We start from the raw sequence: 20,365 nt of genomic DNA on the forward strand, positions 1-20,365 counted from the left end.
ATTTGTCCATGTAGACCCTGCTGGTGTGCACAAAATGTTCCCTAGTGCACTTTAATGTAACAGCACTACTAGGGAACATTTAGTGTGTTTTAACATAGTACTATTATGTTAAAGCGCACTAGGGGACATTTAGTATGCACCCACAGGGTCTACACAAGTCAATTAATGCACAGTACTTTTGTGGGCTTTAGAAATCACAGCCCCATAGTGGGCATTACCCCATCTTGTAGACAAAGCTTCACTGTCCCTGTGGAACAATATTTTCTCCTTCCACAACTTTCTTTTCCCCTGTATCTCCTACAAATTAAATGATAATTCTCTATATTATTCAACATGGAGTATGTTTTATCATCTGTATGAGAATAAAATTTATTTTCACATCACAATTTGTGTAGATTAGGGTATTTGAAGCCTTTGATTTATACTTAATGATTGGAGGACTTGAAGCTATATATAATCTTTAACCCTCCCTTCAAAAAGCTTTTTCATGTTGTTAAAGGAGGGAGTCCTAAGTGTCTCTCGAGCATTAGACCACTCATTGAGACCACGTGACACTGTCCGTCCATTCCCCCTGACTGTGTTTGCAGTTTTTTACCATTAGAGAACAGTGATTACATGATTAGAGAACAGTGATAATTTGTATTTTTTACTTGAACAGCTTACCCAGTTTAAAGCATTAGCTCAGTCTGTCAGGCAAATACGTGTTACATAGGTTTATACAAACATTCTTCTATTTAAAAAATTCATAAAATCTAACTTGGATGCAAAGTAAATAATATTGTGACAAACTGACAAAGACCAGAAGATGAATGTTGTTGCTGGACAGTAGGTCTTTAGCTTGTTCAATTATGAGTTACTTTTTCATCTAACTGTATTAGTTTTAAAAGGGGAGTTGCTTGTGCTTTCTAGTATTTTGTGGCATTACATGTGCTGTATTTAATGCACTATTTTGTCACCCTTTGTATGAGCTTGATGTGTTAAGTACTTTTTTTTTCTGTCACATTTTTAAGTGATTTGTTTAAATAGTCTTAGCAACAGATGGCTTGGCTGGCAGCATGAAGTATTTGAAACTACAGAACCCACTGTACTTAAGGAGAATTCAACACATTTGCTATAATGGTTACCTTTGCAAGATCATATATTTTACTTTATTATTACTATTTTTAAAAAACTCAATCATCTATTTAAAGCCACTTTAATATTCCATTTTGGGTATGATTGCATTTTAAAATTGTTGCTTTTTTCAATATATTATTGGTTAAATTTTAAGGTTGTTCTGTTTTAATTAGACCCCACTTCAAGCTGTCAAAGTGCTATTGTTAAAAAGTATTACCCCTCCCTACACCCACATGATTTGCTGAGTAATATAGCATAGCAAGTAGACTTGGGAAAATACACTACAGTAAGATGAAGCTGAAGGAATGCATTCCTGCCTTTGAGCCTCTTTCCTGCTCCTATGGATAGCTGGGAATTATTGGTCTCCTTTATTTTTATTTTTTTTAAATGAACTTCACACTGATTAGCTTAAAAACCTCTTTAGACATCTGGCTGTAATCTAAGGCTTATGTGGTATAGTATTCATTTGAGTCACTAAGGTGGGTATGAGAGTGAATGAATCTTATCTGTTTGTTTTAGTATTTCCACATGTAACACCCAAAGGAATTAATGGCATAGACTTTAAAGGGGAAGCTATAACTTTCAAGGCAACTACTGCTGGAATCCTAGCTACACTTTCTCATTGTATTGAACTCATGGTAAAACGTGAGGAGAGCTGGCAAAAAAGATTGGATAAGGTAAGAGATTTCTCTTTTATTTTGCTACTACAGTAGATCAAATTGCTTTCATTTAACCTTAAACTTCAGTTGTGATGAGGATGTTAACCTGCGTTCCTATTCCATGAAGTTAAATAGAAACATTAAGGATGTAAATTAACTAGATGAAACTAGGCAAATGCCAAAGGTTCATCCTTGTTGTGCAGATCGTATAGCATGTCATACATCCTGTGCTAGTCTTCTACCCACACTTTGTTCCACAGACTGTTCCTGAATTTAATTGTTTTTAAATGTAGAGATGAGCTAGCAGGTCTCCATAACAATAGGCATATTTTGTGCAACTTCCTAAAAGAAAGATCAGTTGCTTTTCTTTATAAAGTTCTCTACAAATCCTGTAGTACTGTGTTAATTGTAGTGATAAAGGATGGTGGCATTTTGTGGGGTGCTCTTTTACTATTTTAAAATACTATCTAAATATATGGTGTGATTACTTTGTTTTCAACAGGTATATTAATTTCTAAATGCTAATGAATCAAATCTTACAGTAATTAGGGAAGCAACTTTAAAGAGAGAAAACAGCACCACCCTCCCTGGAGATATACACTAATGGCAGTAGTGGTTCATGATGAATCTGTTCAATGACCATGAATACCACCAAAGTCTAGAAGAGACAGGGATAATCTCTTCTCCTTTTAGATGAGGTTGCTGGAAGTGTGTCTGTTGCTACCATTTAATGCGTTGTTTCCCAGGGCCCAGCCTTCACTGTGATTGACCTGCCTTATGTGCAGTCCTCTAGTCATTTGCCACCTCTTGTTTGAATTTAGTATGTAACCATACTGTGCATCATGTGGTATCTCAGGTCTTACCTCAGTTTGTATAGCATGCTGACATATTAAATTCATATTTCATATACAAGAGGACCCCATAAAGGAGGCAGACCATGTCCAGACCTTAATTCTGATCTCCTCACTCCACTCTTCCCACGCAGCAGATCTAAGCCCCAGCCCACTGCCAGCCACAACTCAGATCTTCAAATCCACTGGGATTTTGATACATTATCTGCCACTGCTTGGACCATAGTTGGAGTAGTCTGAGTCCTGGGATCTTCTGGGAAATTTCTTCTTAGGCCAGTCCAAGCTTAGTGTAGAATATGGATTTTAAAAAATAAGGTGTTTTTTATATAACATAGCTTTACAAATGACATTTTGTAAAAGAAACTGGATGTTGTTTAGCATGGATATAATGTCCAACTTGTGTGCATATATTAACACTGATATAACTTTTGTGAAGATAATTTTGCTGTTGCTGCTGGTAAAAAGCACTGTCAACTTGTAGTTTATTAGCTTGATTAGGACCTCTGATTAGTTAAATGTCCTGTAATCCTTACAATCCTGTAATTAACTTCAGTCTCCCCATCCCTCTGCCTTACATGAATTTGAAATGTTTCATACTGAAAGCAATGAAAATGTAATTAACCTATGAGTGAACGGAAAATAGCTTTTAATTAATTTGGTTTGATTTAGCCTCTAAGTTTAATATATAGACTACAAAAGCTGAATTTCATTTTATTAAAATTGAATTATATAAGGAAAAGAAAAAGGAGTAAGCAAGGAAATATCTACATAGTCGCCAGCATCTAATCTTTTGTCTGCACCATGCTAAACCGTCGTGTTGATGCCTTAATTCTTCAAGCGTTTTCTGCATGTTCATTCCTGGGGATATGGGTAGACTGCTACAGCTGCATGGTGGAACCTACCGTTATCAGTGCCTGTAACAATGTTAGATCACTCATGCTACCCCTTTTGCCCCTCCTCCAGCATTTGAGCATGTTCTGGGGGCAGGGCTATAAAAGGGGGTGCAGCAGCGGTTGCTGCCTCTGTTCTTTACAGCAGCTGACTCAAATGGACATGAACCTTCTTTGGATTTCCTCGATCCATAGAGTTTTAGATAAGAGCCTTGTTCCTTTTGTATATACAATTAGTGTTAATTGTTAGTATAGTTAGTGTCAACATGGGCATTGATGGCAGATCTGAAGACAGACACACAGACTCTCGAGATGCACATCACACCCCATGGTCTTTCCTGCATTGGATGCCTACACTCAGAGTTTGAAGTGTTTAAGAGAGGACCATTCTCCTTATGTGGTACCTTTACCCCACATGCCAGAAAAGAGAGGCAGAATAGATTCCAAGCCCTCTTACTACAAGAAGCATTATCTGTCAAATCTTATCTTATGGATCAGAAATTTCTTAAGCTTCTGGGGAAAAAAAGACTAGAGGCCTGAATTGGAACAGGGCACTTCCAATTCCAGAAAGACAACAGTGCTGAAACTGTCCTCCTCTGCACTGAGCTCTGGTTCTAAGATGACTGAGCTCTCATTAGCTAACTCTTTGGACCCAGTTCCAAGAAGGTACAGTTTATGACTGAAACAGGTTTCTTTTTTGTATGAAACTATGCTTGAGGCTCCTATGGATCTGGGACCCTTGGTTCTGAAGAAAAAGAAGGCCAAGATTAAACACCTTTTGGTGCCTCTGAAGATTTACCATTCAGGTGAGTCATTGGATCCTTCAGATTATGGACTTAGGGATCCAAACATTAAGGACTCTATATCATGAGACTGTTCCCGTGCAATGGGTCCAGGAAGACAGTTGGATCAGAGTATCTCATCATTTCCAGTTCCCTCTATTGTTACTGCACAAGTTCATTCAGAACCATGTCCCTTGGATCCTTTCAATTCCTCACCAATTTTGGGGAATTGTACAAGAACTCTGCTCAGCTCCTTCCACCAGATAAGTGACAGAAAGGAGACATTTTATCACATGGATCTGCAGACATTTTACCATCACCCAGGACCCCTGTTGGGTGGTCTGAGAATAAATTGTTTCCTTTGTCTTTGTAGCAGATCCTTCCTTCAGTTGTATCTCCTGTAATTTCTCTGTCAGTCCAGGATGGGTTCTGCATTCAGAAGAGCTGGATCAGTCTGTCTATCCAGAAACTGAGTCATTACCTTTACTTTCTAAGAAACATTTTTCTGAGGTAGACGATCACAAACGTCCTTATCATCCTGATTATGACATGATACCAGACTAGAACAGTTGGCAGGATGCCATGGTTATGCTGGCTGACTCCAGAGTTTCCCTATCAATCCTTTTTAAGATCTACATCTTAATTTTCATGTCAGGGTGGTGGTGCCTCTACAGATATGAAAAAATTGGATCCTAGACAGTGGGATCCTTAAGTGAAAGATAAGTCACTCACTGTTGTTCCTGATACACTATAAATAGGAGAGGAGGAGGGAGATTCACCTGGTCAAATGAACATTCAGCATCATGAACAGGAGTTAGCTGGGGACTCCTCTCTTGATGAAAATGTTGGTGTCCTTTCAGCTTCATCTCTTTCTGAAGATGCTAGTCAATTTCAGGAACTAGTCAATAGAATGGTTAATATTTTAAACATACCATCTGTGGCAGTAGAGGAAGCTCCCCATCCTGTCTCCGATATCCTTGGTACTACATCTTCTAACAAGGTATATTCTTGCCCCATCTTGGAAGGTCTCTGGCAACCAGGGATATCAGTATGGAATAATCTATTATCCTCTCAACCACTATCTTTGAAAAAAACAAACAAACAAAAAACACTCTGCATTGTTGCAGCCAGAACAAAGGATATTTACATTGTACTTTTAATGACAGAGAAGGGAAAAGACTAGATTCTTTAGGAAGAAAACTCTTTTCTTCCACTTCTCTGATCATAAGGATCATTATCTATCAGGCTATCATGGCTAGGTACCAATTTCATCATTTGGACATAATTGCACTTTTTAAAAAAGAATATTCCTGAAGTGCATCAAAAATTAGTCAGTACCCCTGTCAAAGGACAGAATGTGGCGAAGTACACTCTGATGGAATTCTTTGAAGTCTCGGTTTCAAGATCAGCAGCTACTGCCATAACTCTTTGCAGACACACATGGTTATGTTCTTCCTTTCTTCCCTTTGAAACAAAATCAAAAATTGAGGCTCTTCCATTTGTGAGCAGGGCCGGCGGGGGCAGGGGGCAAGTGGGGCAATTTGCCCCGGACCTCTGTGGGGCCCCCACGAGAGTTTTTCAGGGGCCCTGGAGCAGGGTCCTTCACTCACTCCGGGGGCCCCAGAAAACTCTCACGGGGTTGAGGCCCCCGGAGCTTTTTCTGCTCCAGGTCTTCGCCGGTGTGGGGTCCTTCCACTCCGGGGCGGAAGGACCCCCCGCCGCCAAATTACTGCCAAAGACCCGGCACTTCGGCGGCAGGTCCCGCTTCAGCAGTAATTCGGTGGAGGGGAGGCCCTGCCGCGGGTCTTCAGGGCACTTCGGCGGGTCCCAGAGCGGAAGGACCCCCCACCGCCGAATTACTGCCGAAGCAGGGGCCCCCTGCTGCCAAAGACCCCAGGCCCCCTGAATCTTCTGGGCAGCCCTGTTTGTGGGAAATGGTCTCTTCAGTTCTAAAATGGACAAAGTGTTAGAGAAAATGAAAGATGAGATCAATGGTTAGGATTTGGGGTCTTTTGCAATCCTTTAAAATGAGAAATCTTGCACCTGCCTTTAGATATCAGACAATACTATCCACCTTTCTTTGTTGTCTTCAAATTATACTCTGAAAATTTCAGTATCTACAGCAGCATTCTACTGCTTCTCAACCACAATATGTTGAAAGTGATCCTCCAAATCAGGGTGAGACCAGAGAATTCTTCTTCCACTTTGCTGCATGATGCTAGACCTCAAGTTTGACATCAAGATTGAGAGATGCAAACCAATCTTGGATCCTCCCTCCCCTTTTGGGGACCATCTGTCTCATTTTAATATGTTGCAAAACATGACCACAGATGGGTTTTGAACATAATAAAAAACGTTATACCATTTAGTTTGAGGATGCCCCTCCTTTTCTTGGTTCCCTCTCTTGAGAAGCTATTTAGAACAGAAATTCACTCTCTTTTACTAAAGGAAGCAATAGAGGAGGTCTTAGTAAATCTCAAATCTTGGCTTTGTCTCTCATTATTTACTAGCCCCAAAGACGAATGGAGTTGTACCTGTTTAATTTTCTTAGATCCAAGATCGGATGTACATCTGGAAGTTTCGGTTCAAAATGTTGACTCCTGAATCCATCATCACTTCTTTGATATTGAGATATATTGAGATATATTGAGATTTATTTATATATATATATATATAATCAGAGAGAGAGAGACCTCTCTCAATCTCAAGGATGTTTATTTCCATATTTTTGATACAGCCATCAGAAGATACTTTCAGTTCTCTCTAGGGCAGGACCATTTTCAATACAAAGATGGTGGAATGTACAAACTTTTTGTACACCATCATTTTAAAGGCTAGAATAATGAACCACAAACATAGGCTAGGTACACACTACAGCTTATGTTGGTTTAAGTTATGTCGCTCAGATGTGTGAGTAAGCCACCCCGCTGTGCAACGTAAATTACACCAACCTAAGTGCTGGTGTGGACAGCGCTATATCTCCCGCGGACATAACTACCACTTCTTGCAAGGACCGGAGTAATTAAGTTGACACGAGAGCTCTCTCCTGTTGGCTTACAGCGTCTGCACTTGTAAGCTCTTTAGTGTAGCCATAGCCATAGTGTATATACATCTATATATACATAATGTTAATAAATGTCCACACTGCCACAAATGTGCAAAAAAGTGAAATTAAAACATGGTGAGGAAGAACCCCACAACATTTTTTTTAATGTGGTTATCCATCTTTTTGTCATACTTTCTCATAACGTTTGAGTCTGTTTAATAGCTTCAAAATCTGATTATGTTCTTACAGGAAATTGAGAAAAGGAGACGAATAGAAGAAGCATACAAAAATGCCATGACGGAACTTAAGAAAAAGTGCCATTTTGGAGGGCCAGACTATGAGGTATGAATTAAGCTTATTTCTTTTCTTGCTTAGTATTTTCACAGATTAAATCCTTTCCTGACTTAACTTGTATCCTTCACTCAAGTGATTTTTTGTGCAAGTATCAAAACATTAAACCAGGTGATTTTCCTTGTAATTGATATCTGCTTTTGTCAATATTTATTAAATACATACTCTGCAACAGGGAAACTTGTAGGAAGGGTTTCAATCCAGACATTTGTAGCAAATGAGGGAAAGGAGATAATAAGATGTATCTGAGTATACTTAGTGAGACTGTCAAACATTTTTCTGTCTGAAAGATTCTACTTGTTACGAGCAACACCTAAGATAAGATTTTTGAGTTTTTGTAAGTTTGCTTCATACATTTCAAAGCACTTTGTGTATAGTTAGTTTGACACTCTCACCCCACCCTCCCATAATCAGTTTTTCCTGTTCATATTGGACAACTATTAAGTTGCGCAGAATAATATACCATAGTTTCATCCAATTAGAATTAGTTTTCTTGAGTTCTTCTAAACAGCAGTTTGCCAAATATCTCCAGCCATGTCAGCTGACTGAATCACAGGAAAGGGAAATTACTTTTAACTTAACAAGCTGCAGCAGATTCCAGCACAACATTGGTTGAACTTTGTCTCAAATATTGTTGTTTCTGTATTTGTGAGCCATGGTGGCTTTTACTATCCAGTGACACCAAATAATGGCGCTCAAAGGGCTTTTGTGTTTACAGCATTACTATATGAAACAGTCTTCTGATTTTGTAAACTGGTAACTTTTTGCTTAAATTCAATGAGTTTCTTTCTTCAAGATGGATGGTTGATCTCCAAATGGCCCACCTCTTAATGACTGTATGCATGTCCAAAAATCCTTTGCTAGTTTCCTTCAACTCCTTTGAAGTATCAGGGTGGCTGGCAAGCATTCTGTATACATTTTGGTCTAAGTTTGTCAGAGAGAAAAGTCAGGCTGCAAGTGGCCAATCCATAGAAAAAGGAAGAAAGGGTGGGTGGATGGAGCCATCCTACTCCGTTGAATAGGGCAGGAAGATAATCCAGTTAATTCCCCTTGAAGGAAAAGCTGGAGAGCAAAAAGCAGCAACAGGCCATCTGCATGTTCAGCAGGCATGATTTTGTGTTTGTGTTCAGTTCACAGTTTTGAATTTATTTCCACTCTGCTCCTGATGTCTTCTGACCCTCCGATTAGTACCTTGTCCTGTCCCAGAACTCCCTCATTTTGAGACTGGTTAGCATGATTCCATGATCCTCTCCTATGTGTCCCCCAATCCATCATCTCCTGGGCCATTATCACTGTGTCCCCAATCTCTTTGCTCCCCTCCCCCCATCTCAGCCCAGCAGCTGGAGTTAAAAGGTGAGGTTGTTTCTAAATATTTATATTTATAAACAGTGCTCTTTATATATTTTTTTTAAATACCTCTTTATTTCTTTACACTTCTAACCACTTCCAAAAATAGTGGCTGTCACTTCTTAGCAAGACTTACAAACAAAAATGAATTTTGAATTTCTGACCCAGGCCATTTTAGAAAAATGATTGTGTACAAATAGATTTAAAAAAAAAAAATCAGACTGCCCACAAAGACTCTTCACTGGGATGAGAAGTAGCACACACAATATCAAGATGTTCCTGATACTAAATTAGCTGGAGATGCCTTGAAAACTATGATTATAACAGAATTAGCTTCAACATCATAATAATCCATATTTTAGAGGGGAATGGTTTCTCTATAGTAAGTCTGTAAAATAAAAATTCATATGTTAAACCACAGAGTCCATTACATGGATTCATGCAAAAACAAAGTAAAGTTGGAGTCTTCGTGAACTGCCTTTAAAAAAATAAAACTGCTTTTTATTGTGTAATGTTAAAACTGACAAACTAATAAAAGAACTTTTAGAGTTGATAGGCCATCTGTTCTTTCAAGAGTCTACCTATAGCAGGGGTCCAAGATTTTACACATCATATTGTATGTGTTTATAATGGGGTGAATTAAGGAAGAACAGACTAGTCTTAAAAGGCCAGTGTTACGATCATGTTGTTTTTTTTTTAAATATGTACATTTATTTGTAACAACACTTTAAGTGGGGGGAGGAATAGCTCAGTGGTTTGAGCATTGGCCTGCTAAACCCAGGGTTGTGAGTTCAATAATCCTTGAGGGGGGCCACTTAGGGATCTGGGGCAAAAATTGGTCCTGCTAGTGAAGGCAGGGGGCTGGACTCAATGACCTTTCAAGGTCCTTTCCAGTTCTAGGAGATTGGTATATCTCCAATTATTACCTTTTTTACCTTTAAGTGATCAAGCTTAGAGGAACTTTAAGATCAAACTTAAGCTTTATCATGCTGTTCTTTACTTTTTGTATTTTTCTCTGCATGGACAATGAACATATTTTAGTTGTATTTCAGGCACGAAAGGCTGACAACACAGCTTAATATTTCAGTCCCAGTAATGAAATGATAATTTAAATTACATTTTATGCTGGGCTTTGCAAAAGAATTTATGGAAACATTTTTGTCACAAACTTTGTAAAAGAGTTCTCAGATAATAAAGTGTGTGTGTGTGGTATGTAAAACCTAAATTTTAGGCCAAATTTCACCTGATTTGTTTTTCAAGTGTGAATTTTCTGGCTTTTGTTGACTTGTGTTACAACTCTTAAATTATAGGTCTTTAAATGCATTGAGTGGAGTATTATCTTATTTTACCAAGTAGTGCTTTATTTTGAATTTTACTCTTAATTTTGTTAAACTCAACTAATGGTGAAAAGACTCTCTGTTATGAAAAATGGCTTTTGTGTAATAGGTTTATAACTTTATATTTGTTACGTGTTTCATCTGCAAATGAATTAGGACTTTTTTACTCTGATAAAGAAATGTAATTTATCAAATTGGCTAACTTTCATTTTTTAAATTAAACTCCGTTTTCTGAAGTGTAGCATTCACGTTTGCTCCATTTTCTTTAACTGTTTGTTTTTCTATGTTTTGGTTTAGGAGGGTCCTAATAGTCTGATTAATGAAGAGGAATTTTTTGATGCTGTTGAAGCTGCTCTTGACAGACAAGATAAAATAGAAGAACAGGTATTGATAGTACAAAATGTTTTAAGAGGCAATTATGTTCCTACCTTTAAAAAATACCATACTTCAATCTAGGATCTTTGTCTGTCTTTTATGGTCCAAATTCTCTCCTGGGATACATTCACAGAACTCATGTTAACTTTGGTAGGAATTTGCTCACAGGTATGTGCACAGAAGTCTGACCGTTAGAATTTGTATAGTAAAATATTTATGTATTTATAGCACCTGGGAGTCCTTGTTATGGACAAGGACCCCATTGTGTTGGGCATTGTACAAACAGAACAAAAAGAGAGTTCAAGTGCTTGCTCATGTCGATTCCATTCTAGGTGTGTGTGCACCTACGTGTGTGGCTGTCAGAGATTTTTGCCTTAGCAGTACCTGTAGGGCTGGCTGTAGTGCTCTCTAGAGTGCCACGTTCATGCTGTGGTATATCAGGTGCTGCTGACCAGTGCCCTCTGAGTTCCTTCTTACTGTTTGTAGTGGTCAGTCAGAGTGCCTCTCTTGCTTGTCAAGAGCTAGCGATTTCTTCCATTGGACTTTGGGCCTTTGTTTGATTGTAGTTAGTGTTAAGGGGTTGTTAAGAGCATAGTTAGCTTATAGTTGAGGTCCCAGTGGGGACTTTGCCTAAAACGGGGCATGCCCTACCTCCTGGGTTTAAGCCCTGCTCGGTCTGTGACAGGCCTATGCCTGTGAGTGACCCCCACGACAGTTGCCTTAAGTGCTTGGGGGAATCGCACATCAAGGAGCGTTGTAAGAACTTTCAGCCTCGCACTCGGAAGGAGAGGGACATTTGCCTCAGGGTCCTCCTGATGGAGTCCCCTCTCCCCCTGACTTCTGAGCCCTCTATGCAGGCTGCACCAAGTACTTGGGCTTCCGTGTCAGTGGGCCTGCGCTGAAGAAGGCGGCAAAGAAGCACTCACCAGCGCTGAGCAAGAAGGCCCCAGGATCATCCGGCAGAAGGACCAGGCCTGTGTACCAGCCTTCTCCAGAGCAACGCGAGCATGCCTCTGTGGCTGGGGCTCTTAGCCCTCTTAAAGGTCTGTCACTGACTCTAGTGAGCGGTACAGAACCCACCCCCCCTGCCTGCACCATCGTCACGCCAGGCACAGAGAGGGCACAGTTCTTCACCTGCTCCTATGACATCTCAGGTGCCACAGGACCAGGCTAAGGCTCCCACAGAGGGCAAGCCAGCCGTTAAGACCCTTCCGGGGGCGGGAGAGCACCGTAGGTTGCCGGACAAGCAATCCTGTGGCAGGTCGCAGCCACGCCGCCAATTGCCCAAACTCTCTCTCTGGTCGTCGAGACATTATTTCCCAATGCGGGGTCAGCGCTCCGCATATTATGATGAACTCTGTTCGCCCCCTCACTGATCCTCATCTAGACGTCTGTCTTGGTCGCTGGCACCATGGGACCACACCCCCTCATGTTACCAGTCTCCCTGACACCCGTTCCCCCCAATGAAGATTTTCCCGGCACCAAGACCGTCCTCCCTGGAATAGCCACCCATCACTTACACCTGGTCAACGCTCACCAGTAGCCATGACCAGCAAGCAAATGCAGGTGTCGTCAGCTCCTCCCTGGTGACCAGGGAGGGTTCCTCTTGCGCGGAGGCCCAGCTCAGCCCATCGCCCTGGTCTCTGCAATGGGTTTGGACACTAGAAACTGCTCTGCCATCCACAGCACCGCAGTGGCAGCAAGGCCAGTGGCCAACAGAAGGCTATACTGAGGAGCATGGAGCATTCCGGTGATGATGATGCCCCCTTCGCAGCACGTATCAGTGGCCGTGCCAGAGCAAAGTTCGATGGCCTCACCGGCACCAGGCCCAGTACTGGAAGCTGGCTCTGAGGTCAGGGTGGAGGATCCAGTGCCCACCTCCAAACCTCCCTCTCCAGTGGCTGCTGAGCCCTTTAAAAAACACCAAGCCCTTCTCAGGCGGGTGGCCAAGAACTTGGAGCTGGAGGGGACACTTTTCAATGTCCTTCGGGTTCCACGCCAACCCGGATTGCCCTACCTGTACACGATGGTGTCCTCTTTGGAAATCCCCATTCTCCATCCCACCCACCTTGAGATGGGCCGAGAAAAAGTACTTTGTGCCAGCCAAAAGTTTTGAGTACTTGTATACCCATCCTCCCCCAGGCTCGCAGGTGGTGTCGGCAGCCAACAAGAAGGACAAGCAGGTCCCCACCGCTTCTACCCCCAAGAACAAAGAAGCCAAGAAACTTGATTTATTTGTTTAAAAAAATTATTCAACAGCCAGCTTACAATTCTGGGTGGCAAACCATCAGGCCCTGATAGGCCGATACAATTTTCATCTCTTGGACAGCCTCCAGAAGTTCCAGGACTCTCTTCCTCAGGGTCAGGCTCAGGAGTTTGGTATCCCGGTAAAGGAAGGGACTGCGGCAGCCAGATGCTCCCTGTAAATGGCATGGGACGTGGCGGACTCAGCAGTGAGGGTGGTCACATCGGCAGTGGTTATGCAACGCAGCCTCTGGCTCCAAACGCAAACTTTTCCCAGGAGATGCTCAATTCAGGACCTCCTCTTTGATGAAGTTGGGCTCTTCTCTGATCAAAAAAAAAAACAGATGCCAGACTACACAGGTTGAAGGACGTGAAGGCTACCCTTCACTCACTGGGCATGCATACCCCGCAGTCTGCCAGAAAGCCATTCTGGCCTCCACCACCATTGAGGCCTTGGCAAGCCTGGCAGGAATCTACAAAGAAAAAGGTTACCAGGTTTAGCCCTTGCCACCCTTCCTCCTCTTGCTCGCCAGCCTAGACCTACTAAGCACACGGGGGGGGGAAACGACAAAAGTGATTGTTTTGAGCGTGCACTCGAGAGCGATACCCCAGTCAGCCAGCCAGATCCTGCCCATCCTTTCCTCAACCACCTTTCTCCCTACCACTTGGCCTGGTTGTGGGTTACCTCGGTCCTAGACATAGTAGCTTGGGATTATACCCTGCAGTTTGTGGATCCCCCACCTCCCCTCCCCCCTGCTTCCTCATCCCTCTTCAGGGACCCCTCTCATGAGAAACTCTGGTTCAGGAGGTGGACAAGCTCCTGCAGTTGGGGGCTGTGGAAGTGGTTCCAAGGGACATGGAAGGAAGAGGATTCTACTCCCGATACTTCCTAATCCTGAAGGCCAAGGGAGGGCCTCAGACTGATCCTGGAACTGCATGGCCTCAACAAGTCTCTCAAGAAGTTGAAGTTCCGCATGGTCTTCCTGGCCTCCATTTTCCCTCTCTGGATCCAGAGAACTGGTATGCTGCTCTCAGCTTAAAGGACACTTACTTCCATGTCTCCATATTCCCATGACACAGATGGTTCCTGCCTTTCACAGTGACTGGGCACCACTTCCAGTTCACAGCACTGGCCTTTGGCCTGTCCTCAGCCCTTAGGGTGTTCACAAAATGCATTGCACCAGTAGCGGCTTACCTCAGATGTTGGGGTGTGGTCCAGATCTTTCTGTATCTTGATGACTGGCTCATCAAGAGCGGGTCTCTGGATCAGGTGCAGAGAAGCTTCAATCTGGTACACTCCACCTGCAACGACCTGGGCCTGTTAATAAACACAGAAAAGTCCACATTAACGCCAGTCCAGCACATAGTTTATAGGAGTGGTTCTCGTTTCCACACGAAACAGGGCCTTCATTCCAAAAGCACACTTTCAGGCCATGGTGGATCTCATTGTCCACATGAGGAGACATTAGATCACCATGGCCCACATTTGCCTGCGGCTGATGGGCCACATGGCAGTGTGCACGTACGTGGTCAGGCACACCCGGCTTCATCTGTGACCATGGCTAACAATGGTCTACGTTCCCAGCAGGCACCCCTGGGACCAAGTGGTCACAGTGCTGGACCGCGTCCTCTCATCCTTGAACTATTGGCTAGACCCCAAGTCAGTGCTGCGGGGAGTTCAGTTTGTGTCCCCATGACGGTCGATCACCCTGGTCTCGGATGCATCAGACCTGGTCTGGGGAGCCCACCTGGGTGAGCGCAGCACCCAAGGTCACTGGATGCAGCACAACTTAGCTCTTCATATCAGCGTCAGGGCAGTGCACCTGGCCTGTCAGGCATTTTTGCCCCACCTAGAAGGCAAGGATGTACAGGTCCTCATGGACAACATGGCTGTGATGTATTACATCAACATTACATCAGGTCATTGGCCGTGTGTCAGGAAGCGCTCAGCCTCTGGGACCTTTGCATGCAGAATGCCATCCACCTGATGGCCACACAGTCACCTAGAACCAGGAACATCCTGACAGATCACCTCAGCAAGGCCCTCTCCTCTCGCCATGAGTGGTCCCTCCATCCGGAGGTGGTCAATCTGATCTTCCAATGGTGGGGGACTCCCCAGATAGACGTGTTTGCGTCCAGGCAGAACAGGAAGTGCTCATTCTCATTGCTCTGGTGTGGCCTCGCCAGCACTCGTTTAGCATGCTGCTGAGTCTTTCGGTGGCCCACCCACTGCAGTTACCTCTCTGTCTGGATCTATCCCAGAACCATGGCAATCTGCTGCAACTGAACCTGGCGTCGCTGCACCTGACGATGTGGCTGCTCCATGGCTGTGCACGGACGAACCAGAGTGCTCCGTGGTGGTCCAACAGGTCCTGCTGGGCAGCAGGAAGCCTTCCACCAGGGCTACCTATATGGCCAAGTGGAAGCGCTTCGCATGTTGGGCCTTAGACAAGTGCATTCATTCTGAGGAGGCCTCGTTGCAAGACATCCTGGACTACTTGCTGCATCTAAAGCTCCAGGGCTTGTCTCTGTCTTTGGTCAAGATGCACCTGGTGGCCATTTCTGCAATCCACCCTCCGCTTCAGGGCAGGTCATTCGCCCATACCATGACAGTGTGGTTCTTTAGAGGTCTAGAGTGCCTTTACCCATGCGTCCAAGACCTGGTCTCCCCGTGGGACCTGAATTTGATGCTGTCGAAGCTTATTGGCCCTCCTTTTGAACCCCTAGCTTCCCGCTCCTTTCCTAGAAGATATCCTTTTTGGTTGCTATAACATCAGCACAGCGAGTGTCCGAGATCAGGGTGCTCGAGTCGGAGCTGCCCTATATGGTCTTCTACAAGCTGTGCCTACATCCGGCTTTTCTGCCCAAGGTTGTTTCCCAGTTCCACACGGGCCAGGATATTTACTTACCAGTCCTCTGTCCGAAGCCTTGCATCAGATGAGGAGTGCAGGTTGCATATGCTGGACATCAGACGGATGTTGACCCTCTACATCAATAGAATGTGGCCGTTCTGTAAGTCAACGCAGTTTTTTGTTTGCTGTCACAGACAGGATGAAGGGCTGCCCTGTGTCAGCCCAGAGAATTTCATCTTGGATCACGGCATGCATCCACTACTGCTACGGGCTGGGGAAAGTGCCCCTGCCAGTGACTCTGATGGCTCATTCCACTAGAGTGCAGGCATTTTCATCGGCCTTCCTGGCACAGGTGCTGATCCAAGAAATCTGTCAGGCCATTACCTGGTTGTCCGTCCATACATTCACATCACACTATGCACTGACTCAGCAGATGCAAGACGACACTGGCTTTGGCAGAGCTGTACTACAGACTGCATAACGGTGAACTCCGAGCCACATCCACTGATACTGCGTGCGAGTCATCTAGAATGGAATCGACATGAGCAAGCACTCAGAGAACTAAAAACTGCTACCTACTTTTTGTAACTGTTCTTTGCGATGTTACTCATGTCCATTCCATTACCCTTCCTCCTGCCCCTCTTTCGGAGTTGTCAGAAAGAAGGAACTAAGAGGGCGTGGGCTGGCGGCACCTGATATACTGCGGCATGAGCTACAGCCGGCACTATAGGTACTGCTAAAGCAAAAATCTCCGGCCGCGCACATGGGCGCGTGCACACCTAGAATGGCATGGACATGAACCAACACATCTTGAAGAACAACAGACGCCTACCTTTCGTAACAAGACACCTGCTTGTTACGAAAGGTAGGTAACCGTTTTTTCTAGACAAAAAAATCTGAGGTTCAACAAGTGTTATACCAATATAATAAAAACCAGCAGGATCTTATTAAGAGGGATAAGGCAAAGATGCCACATTTATTGTAAATATAATAGTAAAGCAAAAGATAAAAGCCAACAACGTTGTTTTACTACTTATTTCTATCACTACTTATTCCTTACACACACACATTTTGAAGGACACATATATAAATTTCATTCACACAATCATTCATTCAGGTTCTGTATAGGTGTTATAGTTACCAGCGTAGACGTTGCTCATGCCAAGTTACTGGCCAGGTATCTTGGTCATGAGGATGGAGCCGAGTCTGTGTCAGATGCACCTGATGCTCCTGGAGTCAGGCAGCAGAACCATAGACTCAAAGTCCTCAGTTTTTGGAGTTTATTCTTATAGGAATTAATTCCTATGTTAGTCTATGGGAACCGTTTCATCCTGCTGTTGCTGGCTCAATCAGCAGACGGCACATTCCTGGTGGCTCCACACTGTCTAAAGTGGCACATTCCTTCCAGGTGTTTGGGGTGGATCCCAGTTTACCCTTCCGGGGGTTGTCTGGTGGTCCACTTGACGCATTCTTCGGCCGATGGATCCTTTCTAGCCTGGCACCTCCCTAACCATTCACGTACTTTAAGCATTCATCAACATACATTTCATATCTTAGGCAGAGTCAATTAACAGCTTAAGGCTCACAGCAGGGGTGGTAACATAGTGTCCACTTCAAGAACAGAGTCAATTAACTTGGTTGTAAGTTTTACATAGTAATAGAGTATCTTTCACAGGACAGATACAATCAATGTTTTCTGCAGACAGGAGCTTACAAGTTTTAACAGAAGAACTAAAAGATTTTTGTACTTGGTGAAACTGGGGGGTCACTGTCACTTGGGGGAATCACTGTTAGTACCTTCTTTAATATCCCTACATAATGACAAGTGCAGAGTCCTGCACTTAGGATGGAAGAATCCTATGCACAGCTACAGGCTGGGGACCAACTGGCTAAGCAGCAGTTTTCCAGAAAAGGAACTGGGGATTACAGTGGACGAGAAGCTGGATATAAGTTAATAGTGTGCCCTTGTTGCCAAAAAGGCTAATGGCATATTGGGCTGCATTACTAGGAGTATTGCCAGTAAATTGAGGGAAGTGATTATTCCCCTCTATTTGGCACTGATGAAGCTACATCTGGAGTACTGAGTGTTTGGAAACCCCCCCCCCCCCCCACTACAGAAAGTATGTGGACAAATTGGAGAGAGTCCAGCGGAGGGCAACGAAAATGATCAGGGGGTTGGGGCACATGACTTATGAAGAGAGGCTGAGGGAACTGGTCTTATTTAGTCTGCAGAAGAGAAGAGAGTTGGGGGGATTTGATAGCAGTATTCAACTACTTGAAGAGGGATTCCAAAGAGGATGGAGCTAGGCTGTTCTCAGCGGTGGCAGATGACAGAACAAGGACCAATGGTCTCAAATTGCCATGGAGAGGTCTAGGTTGTATATTAGGAAAACTTATTTCACTAGGAGGGTGGTGAATCACTGGAATGGGTTATGTAGCGGGGTGGTGGAATCTCCATCCTTAGAGGTTTTTAAGGCCCAGCTTGACAAAGCCCTGGCTGGGATGATTTAGTTGGGGTTGGTCCTGCTTTGCAATGGGGGTTAGGCTAGATGACCTCCTGAGGTCTCTTCCAACCCTAATCTTCTATGATTTTATGATCTCGAAGAACAACAGTTACAAAAGGTAGGTAACCATTTTTTCCTACTCCAAAGAGTCTGCAGTCTAAGTAGTAACTTACTAATTCTTCGAATAGTGTCCCTTTTGATGCTCCACTTCAGGCGCACGTAAAGATTGGATGATTTCTAGCTAGCAGTGTCCATTCAGCCCACACACGCACCCTATGCCTCCTTGTAGCACACACCGAGGCTATCTAGGGGTATGTGGGCAACCTGCCTGCAGTTCCTTCTCTCCCACCTCTGCCTGAGACAGAACTCTAGTGTGTCAGCCTAGAGCATACTTGGACTTCTCTTTTTCTCAGTTAATTTATAGTTGTAGGTCAGTATTTAGTATAGTTAGTTTTAGATGAGTGTGAGGGGTTGAATCACAGAACCCCCCATGGGAGCTGCCACCCGATGTGCCAAGACTACTTCTACCTCTGCCGTCCCTGCCAGCTCAGGGCCCCAGTACCCTGTCTTGCTGAGCCAGACACTCCCGTCTGCTCCAACACAGACCCAGGGTCTGAATTACTTGCCCCAAAGCTGCAGGTTTACCTGAAAGCAGCTAACAGAAGTGTTCCTGTCTTTAACACTCAGATGCCCAACTCCCAGTGGGGTCTAAACACAAATAAATCCATTTTACCGTGTATAAAGCTTATACAGGGTAAACTCATAAATTGTTCGCCCTCTATAACACTGATAGAGAGATGTACCCAGTTGTTTTCTCTCCCAGGTATTAATACATACTCTGAGTTAATTAATAAGTAAAAAGTGATTTTATTAAATACAGAAAGTAGGATGTAAGTGGTTCCAAGTAGTAACAGACAGAACAAAGTAAGTCACAAAGCAAAATAAAATAAAACGCGCAAATCTATGTCTAATCAAACTGAATACAGATAATCTCACTCTCAGAGATGCTTCAGTAAGTTTTTTCCTCAGACTGGACACCTTCCAGGCCTGGGCACAATTCTTTCCCCTGGTACAGCTCTTGTTCCAGATCAGGTGGTAGCTAGGGGATTCTTCATCCTGTGGACACAGTCACTCCCATTTACGGATTTTTGGGAAAGTGGAGCCAGCAGGTGGAGGGTTTTGTCTCTTCGACTCCATTACAGCCAGTTCATGTTTCTGGGCCTCCCTCTGGGCCTCCATAGCCCTCTTGTGGGCAGTTTTCTCTGCCTCCATAGCTCTCTTGTGGGTTTATACAGGGTAAAACGGATTTATTTGGGTTTATTAGGTGACCTCCCTACTGGTCATAGGCTTTTCTCCAAGACCACGAATGACTCCCTGCACATTTTGAAGGACTCCATGGCTACCCTACCTTTCTTAGGCATTTACACATCAACAAGCAAGAAGCTTTTTAGTAGGTCAGGCTGTCCAGAGGTCATGCCCTGCTCAGTTCTTAGGATACCATAGACCCGTGGAACTCCCCAGAAAGAGAGAGGTCGCAGGGCAAGAGGGCTATTCAGCGGCCCTCCACAACCACCCACGTGTCAGTTTTGATGGACTGGTCAAGAAGTGAAATTCTCCCCTCCTCCTTCGCGCCCCCGTCCCTCGGATTTACAATTGCACCCTTTAGCCCACCTCCCTCCCTTTGGGGACCATGTCCATTTCCACTCAGCTTGGGAGCAGATCACCATGGATCAGTGGGTCTTGGAGGTCATAACACCAGGCTATACCATCCAGTTTGTCTCTCTCTCTCTTCCACCCCCGTTCTCCTTTCCTCTTCAGGGACCCCTCTCCTGAGCTGCTTCTAAGGCAAGAGTTGGACTCTCTCCTCCAACTAGGAGCAATAGAACCAATCCCTTCCCTTTACCAGGGTCAGGGAGTTCTACTCAAAATACTTTCTAGTGCCACTGGAGGATATAGGTTGGAGGCCCTCTTAGATCTGAGACAGTTAGAACAGTTAAACAAATTCGTGAAG

General features: G+C 43.9%; 1 protein-coding gene across 3 annotated transcripts in view; it reads left to right on the forward strand.

The window, feature by feature from the left end:
• CERT1 (ceramide transporter 1) overlaps positions 1–20,365 on the forward strand; it is a 153,394-nt gene that overhangs the window by 100,678 nt on the left and 32,351 nt on the right. For all 3 annotated transcript variants that reach the window (XM_039543018.1, XM_039543017.1, XM_039543019.1), the window contains exons 7-9: positions 1,636–1,793; positions 7,594–7,686; positions 10,677–10,763. In XM_039543018.1, the coding sequence (XP_039398952.1) occupies positions 1,636–1,793; positions 7,594–7,686; positions 10,677–10,763 (338 nt within the window). The remainder of the gene's footprint in view (positions 1–1,635; positions 1,794–7,593; positions 7,687–10,676; positions 10,764–20,365) is intronic.

This window comes from Mauremys reevesii, linkage group 6 (assembly GCF_016161935.1).
Source record: "Mauremys reevesii isolate NIE-2019 linkage group 6, ASM1616193v1, whole genome shotgun sequence".
Classification (NCBI taxonomy): Eukaryota; Metazoa; Chordata; order Testudines; family Geoemydidae; genus Mauremys; species Mauremys reevesii.